Here is a 9,210-nt window from a genome sequence, read left to right as displayed (position 1 = left end):
TGAAACTTGCAGTTCAGTTATAATGAAGACAAAATCACCAACGAACTGTTGCCTAATGGGAGATGGTTTTGCTTTATAAATAACATGGTTTGGCCCTCCCTGTGCTCAAATTGAATCGTGGCTCCGCCCCTGCGAGTGCGAGGAGATCATCAAATCTCGCTAGGCAAAAAACGCGCTGACATCAAGTTCGTAGCCATCGAGGTAGTCAGCACTGATGCCGGTGTCATCGCGGTCCGGGTCCGGCATGTCAATCTCGTCACCCCAAAGTCCCGCCGTACTCCCGCTTCCGCTTACCACCTCGGAGGACATAACCTGGCTACTGCACGCCGCCTGGGACTGGGACACGAATCCAACTCCGGGCCTACTTCTGCTCATCACCTCCACGCCGGCGACATGGCCACAAGACGTCGCAGGGGATCCGACAGAGTCCAAGCACGTGTGCTCCCCGTGATACACGACGTCAAAGAGCAGCGGGTCAGTAGACGTGCGCTGCACCTGCTTGGTCACTGGGCAGCCCTTAACGTGCCTGTGCGTGCACCGGAAATAAGCTCTGCAATTGAGAATTCAATTTCAACAAGTGCTCGAGTCAGTCTCTGTCAGGCCCAGTGTGAATGAGACCAAAAGGAAAAATGTTGCGCTTGAGGTGAGAGTTCGTTCTGAGTTCTGACCTTGGGTGCATGGAGCCGATGATATCCTTCTGGCCGTACTTCCTCCAGCTAAAGCCATCCTCGAGGGCGCTGTTGTCCTGCACCGATCCCACCCTCACCTGCATCCTCACCTGTGTGATCCGCTTGGACTTCCTATGATTGTTGCTACGAGATAAGCAGAAACATGTCATAAACTCTCAAAGCAACATGCGCCATATAGTTAGTAATTAAAGAAATACGTGAAATCTTCTTCCATCACTATTTTATATGGTTGGTAATGTTCAAGTGTATATGTGGATTGCCTAGCCCTTTTCATCAGTTTGGACTTTTGGTTGCGTTGGCTGGTGGGAACATGCCATAAATTCTCAGAGTATAGTTTTGTGAATCCTAATGGAGTTCATCCGCATCATCCACCTAGTCCTTTTGAAGAACTACATGCTTGTTATTATTTTCATCAGTTCCGACTTTTGGCTGCGTTGGCTAGTGCGAACATGCCATAAATCCTCAGTATAATTTTGTGAGTCCTAATGAAGTTCATCCGCGTCATCCACCTAGTCCTTTTGAAGAACTACATGCTGGTTTTAGGTGTGGTCTGCCGATCCAAAGACACACAAGTTACAAAAAAGCAAAACAAGTACGTCCATGACTAGCTTTAGCATGCATTAGGATATGGAACGAAGCTGTTGGTTAATTAGTTACAACAGATGACAAATCCATACCTGCTGGAAGTTTGTTTGTATGCAACATCCATGTAGTCCTTTGGAAGATCATGCTGTTTCTTGGAGTCTTCCTCCTTGATATTGTATTGCTTTTGCAGAGTCAAGTGTTCTTCCTCTTGTATCCCGCTATTATTATCATCCTTACCACTGAACATCCCATCTAAACACTGTATGCTGGAGGTGGGACATCCCGAATGCATTTTTATAGCATCAATCAGCGCTGATTTTGCAGCCCTTCTTTCATTGGCACCAGCACCCCAAATTTTTGCAGAGATTTCCTTAAGGCCTGTTAAGTGCACCATGCCGACAGGTATAGTACGATGTTGATCTACTCCATGGGCATCAAAACTTAGCTTGAGTTTCAAGAGATTAGGCATTGCATCCACCTCAAATTCCAGCCAAGGTACACTGCACCTGAACTTGAAGCACTTGAGAACCAAGAATCCTGCCCTAGTAAAGACAATTTTTTCTGCGGGCTTTGCTCGGACATATAACGACAAAACAGTTAGTGCAGGCAATCCTCTCAGAGCAGCGACATCATTGCTCACTAATTCCCTAAGCCCAATCTTTAAAATGCAGAGCTTGTTGAGATGGCTAATCCACTTAGGGATGCTGGAGAAGGTACAAATGCGTGGCAACCACTCAAATCTTTGAAGAAGAGCTGGAGGAGAGGAAACGCTGCTCAAGCCATCACAGGAAATGATCATGCTGTAAGGTTCACTCTCCAGAATACCTGAAGACTTCAGAGTTACAGACCTGAGGTTGCTGAGGTTCGCAAGAATAGAGCCCATACTATCGATTTTACTCTTTAAGTAAGAAGAAGGAACTGTAGAACATGTGAGCCGAAGATCCTGAAGATTGGTCAGCTCACCAAGGCTGTGCACATTCTCCATTGAGTTAACATTTATATCAAAATATTCAAGTGTGCAAAGCGATGTCATATGGTCAATACCATTTGGTAGATTTGTCCCAACAGGAAGACTGAGGTGCAACAAGCTCGGCAAATGAACAATGTCCGACGGAACTGCACTTACTCTTGCATCTATTTTCAGTGTCTCCAAATATTGTAAACCTCGCATCTGAGTTTGTGGTACTTCTAAGGTGGCATTACATGTGACATGCAAATATCTCAACCGAAAAAGCTCAGATATTCCAGTGAGATCAAAACTGACACTTTCATCATCGCCAAAAAGATGTAGGATTAGGACTTGAAGAAGCCGAAACTCTATAACGGAAGGCAAACACTCAATGACCCCGAAAAATGCGAGAGTCCGAACTTGTGATAGTCTCATATTTGTTGGTGGCGTTGCTTCTGCATTACCAAAGTGGAGAGACAGTCGACGAACCTTGTCTGCGAGTGGTGCAGTTGTCTGACTATGATCTATTGCGATGACAAAATTCTCTTCTAAGGACTTGTGTTTGATAAAATCAAGTACCATGTGATGCAGTGTGCAGGACAAAACATCATCGTTGTCATTTGTATACACAGGTAGGATCATTCTGCTACTGATAAGCTCATCAAAATATCTCCTTGATATTTCCTCTTTGTCTTTCTCTTCTGTTGCTAGGATAAGACCTTCAGCTATCCATTGCTTTACCAAATCATCTTTCTGAATTATGTAGTCCTCTTCATATATACTGAGATACATCACACATGCCTTCAAATAATGAGGAAGATTGTTGTAACTAAGGTTTAGTACTTGTTTCATTCCTTCCGAGCTAGGATATGTGCTCAAACCGTGACCAAAGATTTCATTTACATAATCCCATTTCTCTGGTTTGCCAATCTGGCTTACTAAAAGACTAGCAACAGTAACCATTGCTAGTGGTGAACCAGCACATTTCCTCACAATGTTGTGTGCAGCGTCACAGAGTTCTGGAGGACATTCATATTGTAGTCCAAAAGCTGTGCTGAAAAATAATTTGCTTGAATCATCGTAACCAAGTGGTTTCACCATAAGAACATGCCTAGAGTCATAACCACAACATTTCAGAGCTACATCTTCGACTTCTGTCGTTATTAGAATTCTACTGCAAAGATTACCAGCCGGCAAAGCACGATTAATGATATCCCATGTTTGTGTAGCCCATACATCATCAATGACGATCAAGTACCTGAGGAATGTTTTAGCACAGTTGTCAGCCTAATAACGCATTGGAAATCTGCCACTCTATACTTACTGGACTGGAAGGAAAAAAAAAGTGGCTCAGCATAGCTGCATACAAAAATATTATCAGTGACTTCAAATCTTCACCACCACCGAAATATCGTTGAACTAAGGAAGAAATCGAACCGCAAACCATTTTGGTGCACTAAGATGCCGCAGTAACATGTTTGTATAATGGAAAAATCACACTAAGGGCCTGCTCACAAGATTAAATTCCTGTCCAGAAAATGTAATTCTTATGAATCAAGAGACATGTATACCTCTTATCGTGGAGATGTGTCCTGATATCGGCAATTAGACTATGCAATTTCCAAGTGTGAGGGGTTTGGTGTGGCCGGACTTGTGAGAGCAAGCTGATGAGAAGCCTCCTGATGTCGGGCTTCCGGGACGTCCTCACAAATGCCTGGCACTCGAATTGCCCTCTGATTCTACGGTACAGCTCTTTGGAAAGTGTGGTCTTACCAACCCCTCCAGATCCAACAACAGATACCACCTTGAGCTGCTGCTCCCCATCCTTACCCAACCACGCTTCAAGAGTATTCAAATGTCCATCTATACCGACAAGCTCCCCACACGGTGTGGGATACCAAGAGCCAAAACACACATCATGTCTCGTAGAAGTAGCAGACGTGCTGATGCCATGAGCACCAGGGTGGTTAAATAGGCTGTACCGCTGCAGCGCCTCTTGCGAGCGCACACTGAACTCCCTGATCTTGTTGGCCATCCATATACGCCACTTAAGCTTCTCCGGGAGCCGCGCAGTGGTCTTGCCCCTACGACAGGTGATCTTGTACTTTTTACGGCGAGGAACAATCCTTCTCTTGGTGTCGACGGCGTGCACGTACTGGTCGACGCTATCCTCCATGTCGTATGACAGCTCGCGCACCTCCTTGGTCAGGCACTTGCTCGTCATAGCACGGTCTTCCGCTCTCCCTGGGTGGTCGTGCTCCTGCAGAATGGCCATTATCTCTTCCAGATCTTGCTTGATGAGAGGTATCTCATCCTCCGCACCCCTAGGAAGCATGTGGACGTGGCTAATCAGTAGCTCATCAAGCTTTGCAGGAAGTCTGAACATGGCGTCTGCCAAAGCGCAGACTGGAGCCTCAGTGTGGAGCTTTTGACTACTCTTCCTGATCGTGTGGAAATGCATATTTGTCCGACGCTTTTGCTTGATCTGCGATTGGACATCATGTGTTTGCTTAAAACGCTTGATTGATTTCGGAGGATTTACTTGCTCTTCTACGGTTACTCCACCAGCCTCCCTCAGGATGTTTACAAGCTCTTCATTACCCAGTTTCTCTGCAATGGCAAAAGCGGTCTCTCCAGCTCCATTGATTGCATTGATATCAATCTCTTCAATGGATATTAGCGTCTGAACTATCTGTAAGGAATTATGCGAATATCAGAAAAAGGATCAAATTACTAAGAAAAAATCTTAAAATCGTAAGTACATATACATAAGTCCACTGAAATTCTGGTTGAAACTGCTTAGAACTTCATAGTTCTCTCAAGTCTATGAAAGGAAGTCTTTTCATTATTTGTGTACATAATGTAGTGTAAATTGCTTTAGATACTTTATGTTCTAGAAAATCTAATATTGCTGGTTTAAGCAGGCAAACTTTGCAAATGAACATAGGATGAACAAGAAATAATATGCAACAACAAATTGTTAACATCTGAAGAATGAAATAATGAAGAAAACAGAAGATATTTTAGAGATATGGTAACCTACAATGGTTTTTCCCTTCCGCGTTGCAACATGCAGTGGCCTGTCCCCCTTGTTATCTTCCAAATGGATTACTGAGACATCGGGCTTCAGTAGCTCAAGCAGAATTTCAGCATTGTGGCCTTTGGAAGCCATGTGCACTGCTGTTTGTCCCTTCCTGTCTATTCTGAAAACAGTCGCCGGATCTTTATTCAACAACAACACTACCACCTCCACATTGCCCAGTCTTGCTGCTATATGCAGAGCTGTCTTCCCATTATTTCTTGCAATCCTGGCAAGTCTTGGGTCTGTATCCAGTAGAAGATTGACAATACCAATGTGGCGGTGAAGTGCGGCAGTGTATAAAGCTGTGGCATTTACTGAATTTGTTGTCATAGCTAATGCAGGAAAAGCCTTCAGTAGCTCCTGCAAAACAACTGCGAAACAAAGCATGGGACATGTATATGAGCCGAAATAACTTGACAATAACATTAAGCCAAACATCCACAAAGATACAACTATCATACTCCCTCCGTCCCATAATTCTTGTCATGGTTTTAGTTCAAAATTATGGAAGAGGGAGTAGTAGTTAGGAACTTAGGATCAGGAGTAGGACAGTGGTTTGCTCTTCTCCACTGCCTTCTATTATGAATCGCATGAGCTGATTTGTTCTAGCACAAATTGCTGGCACAAAAAAAAAGCACGAAGATGCAACATTTAATTATCTCGCTAATCAATCATATCAGATACCCTGATTTGGATACATCAACATCAATATTTTATAAGCATATCGCGACAGCAACAAATCCTACATAAAACTGTGAATCCATGGTCACTTTTGCCTGCCATACCAAGAAAACCAGGCAATATAGGCTGGAATATGGACCAAATCACCCAGATAAATTTCTTAAACATTGAATGCAAAAGCGGACACCTGGTAAATGCTTTGGGGACAAAGGTAATGAAATACAAGTCACTGTATACAAGACAAAGAAAATCACAACTATAAACAATCCAACTAAGGAGTACTGAAGAATTCCAATTCACACAACCATAATCGTCCAATCAATGACTTGACAAACATAGCACATTGTGGTTAAACTCAACAATATACAAGAATTAGTGATGAAAGGAAAGAAGTAAAGAACTAACCTAGATGGCCCTGCTTTGCTGCAATATGGAATGCATCAAAGCTGTTGTGTGCCTTGAGAAATGCTGAATGCAGATCACAAACCTTCAGAATTTCACACACAACCTCGACATGCCCCATCTCCGCGGAAACATACAGCGCTGTCTCACCGTCCTGGTTCTGATGGTCAGTCAATTCCGCGACCAGCTCCGGATCGCAGTCCGCAAAGATCTTCTGCACAAGGGCAACATTTCCGGCCCTTGCTGCAAGGTGGAGCGCACTGTCACCCATCTTCTAGGGGCTGTCTTTGCTCGTCCTCTCCTCGAAGCTCTGCTGCTGCTCCATGGATAAGAACCCCAGAAGGTCTTCAATTTCTCTAGAGCGCGGAGCCTGGATTGTGCCTCTCTATCTCCAAATACAAGAACTTGATTAATTTTGGTGATATATTGTGACGAAGTCCAAAACTGCAAGATCGTGTTCTTGCAGATCTAGGTTAACATTGGGAAACCAAGCTTCAACTCAAAGAATAGGGCAAGATCTTCCTTTATAACTCCCTTCGCTCGATTCAGAAGAACGACACTTCCGCACACACTACGGAAAATTCTCAATTTCCCAATAGAGATCTCCCGCTGCAACCAGGCCAAGAGGCGGATCCTTCTGCCCCACGGCACATACACATCGAACTGCATACCAGTCAGAAATTTAACATTACAACGAGTTCCGCGGGTAATCCCACTGAAACAACAAACAAATTGAAGGTACTCACTTGTCGCCTTGTCTGGAGCCTCCAAACTTCCTCCCGTCCGTCTCAGTCACCACGCTTGCTGCTTATCAGCGGAAGACGATAACTGCTTGAACAGAGGAGCCCGCGCACGTTGGCAGTCTTCGATCTTGTGCTCTTCATTTTCTTGGTCGATCCCTCTGAAGCCAAAGCCAATGCGCAAGCATCTGCATCACAGCTCGATAAAAGGGGGCGACTACGAATAGTATGTAGGTCTGTAGGAAATCGAAGGGAAGAACGCACTACTGTACTACATGCGGAGCCACTCAGCCCTCATCTCCTCTCCTTTCTCCTTCCGGGCCCCCTGTGCCGCACCCCACCTGCTCAGTCATATCCAGCCCGGTACCGCAATACAGATGCAAATGATTAGCATCCACCAGCTGATTGCTCCCAAACGTCAACCGGCTCGCACCGATGACATGATGACATGTAGGAGCCTCATTTTTTTGTTGGGAGGCTCAACAGAAGGGATGACATGTAGGGACTGATGGATATTTTAATAAAACCAAAAGCTTGAAGGCGATGTCAAGAATTTTTTGCTAGAGGTAGGTCCATGTATAGAGGCAGCAAAAATGCACACTTAAATCAAAAGCCTAGGGAAAACACCATTAAGAAGACCCACGTGTTCCAGTTGCAGCCAACCTTAAAGTACAACAATGAAGCAAACACTTGTTAATGAGAGTATGAGATTTACAGTACAACAATGAAGCAAACACTTGGTTAATGAGAGTATGGACTTACAGAAGTCCCATTTACCTAGGATAACAGATAAGAAGGTTTTAAGGGTTGTTTAGACTGTTTTCTTGAATATCCGGCAATGTTGCAGCTGTACTCGGCAACACATGAGCATATACCACATTAAGTTTTACAAACCCCCTCGGAGGTTGTGTCCAGCCCCCTCTTTTCATAGTAGCCTTAGGTGATATAGTTATAACATAGTTTAATGTAATAGCGTGAATCCCCATAGAAATCTGGTTAGCATCTTGGGTTTTCTCCTTATGAACTAATTTTCGCCTTTCCCACCACAAATACCAAGTAGCAATTGCAATCATCCCACGAACATTCTGAATACCCAAGATAGCCAACTCATGTTCAGGTATCGAAAGTAAATATTCTAGGACAGCCTCACCAGCATAATCAACTTTGCAAGCTATTTTAATGACTTGATCCAGCCTGGCCACTTTCCAAACCTCATTTGCTTTGTGACATTGAAATAACATATGTTTTGTATCTTCCGATCCAAAGGAACATGAAGGAAAATTGGGAGAAACTTTTATGTGTCTATTTGCCAAAGAGTTCCATGCAAAATATGAAGAAAAAAATACCTTCAACGGGCAAGATAACTTCCAAATCTCACTCCAAATAGGATTAATAATTAAATGTCCCATATTATCAATTCTTCTAAGTTTTCTCCCATGTTCGTGTTTCCAGTCCATAGCATAGGTTGATTGAACAGGAAACTTTCTATTTTTTGAATAGCTCCGAGGGACAAAATCCAACATGTCATCGAGGAAGGGAAATTGCAAGGACCCGCTGATGGAAATATGCCCTAGAGGCAATAATAACATGGTTATTATTATATTTCCTAAATCATGATAAAGGTTCATTATTCATGTTAGAATTGTGTTGACCGGAAACTTAAATACATGCGTGGATACATAAACAAATACCGTGTCCCTTGTGAGCCTCTAGTAGACTATCTCGTTGATCAAAGATGGTTAAGGTTTCCTAACCATAGATATGAGTTATCATTTAATAACGGGATCACATCATTAGGAGAATGATGTGATGGACAAGACCCATTCATTAGCTTAGCATATTGATCGTTCAGTTTATTGCTATTGCTTTCTTCATGTCAAATACATATTCCTTCTGATGAAAATATGCCCTAGAGGCAATAATAAAATGGTTATTACTATATTTCCTTAACCATGATAAAGGTTTATTATTCATGCTATAATTGTATTGACCGGAAACTTAAATACATGTGTGAATACATAAACAAATACCGTGTCCCTAGTAAGCCTCTACTAGACTAGCTCGTTGATCAAATATGGTCAA

The 9,210-nt window shown here is 43.3% G+C and overlaps 1 protein-coding gene across 1 annotated transcript; it reads right to left on the bottom strand.

Annotated features, from left to right (window-relative positions):
* LOC119302769 (disease resistance protein RGA5-like) lies at positions 1–7,386 on the bottom strand. Its single transcript, XM_037579820.1, has 7 exons — positions 7,135–7,386; positions 6,392–7,051; positions 5,267–5,676; positions 3,795–4,915; positions 1,367–3,481; positions 669–812; positions 1–550 (listed from the first exon to the last, which is right to left on the bottom strand). The coding sequence occupies exons 2-7, from the start codon at positions 6,657–6,659 to the stop codon at positions 160–162; spliced, it is 4,449 nt and encodes a 1,482-aa protein (XP_037435717.1). The 5' UTR covers positions 6,660–7,051; positions 7,135–7,386; the 3' UTR covers positions 1–159.
* Positions 7,387–9,210: the final 1,824 nt, after the last annotated feature.

Source organism: Triticum dicoccoides, chromosome 5A, assembly GCF_002162155.2.
Source record: "Triticum dicoccoides isolate Atlit2015 ecotype Zavitan chromosome 5A, WEW_v2.0, whole genome shotgun sequence".
In the NCBI taxonomy this organism is placed as follows: Eukaryota; Viridiplantae; Streptophyta; class Magnoliopsida; order Poales; family Poaceae; genus Triticum; species Triticum dicoccoides.
Note: the sequence above shows the minus strand (reverse complement) of the source record. Positions and strands in the feature narration are given on the sequence as shown.

Coding starts and splice junctions, on each gene's coding strand:
- LOC119302769 (XM_037579820.1), bottom strand. CDS start 6,659: ATGGGTGACAGTGCGCTCCACCTTGCAGCAAGGGCCGGAAATGTTGCC. Junction 3,482..3,794: donor ACACATCTCCACGATAAGAG/GTATACATGTCT, acceptor AACATTCCTCAG/GTACTTGATCGTCATTGATG. Junction 813..1,366: donor TACAAACAAACTTCCAGCAG/GTATGGATTTGT, acceptor CTTATCTCGTAG/CAACAATCATAGGAAGTCCA.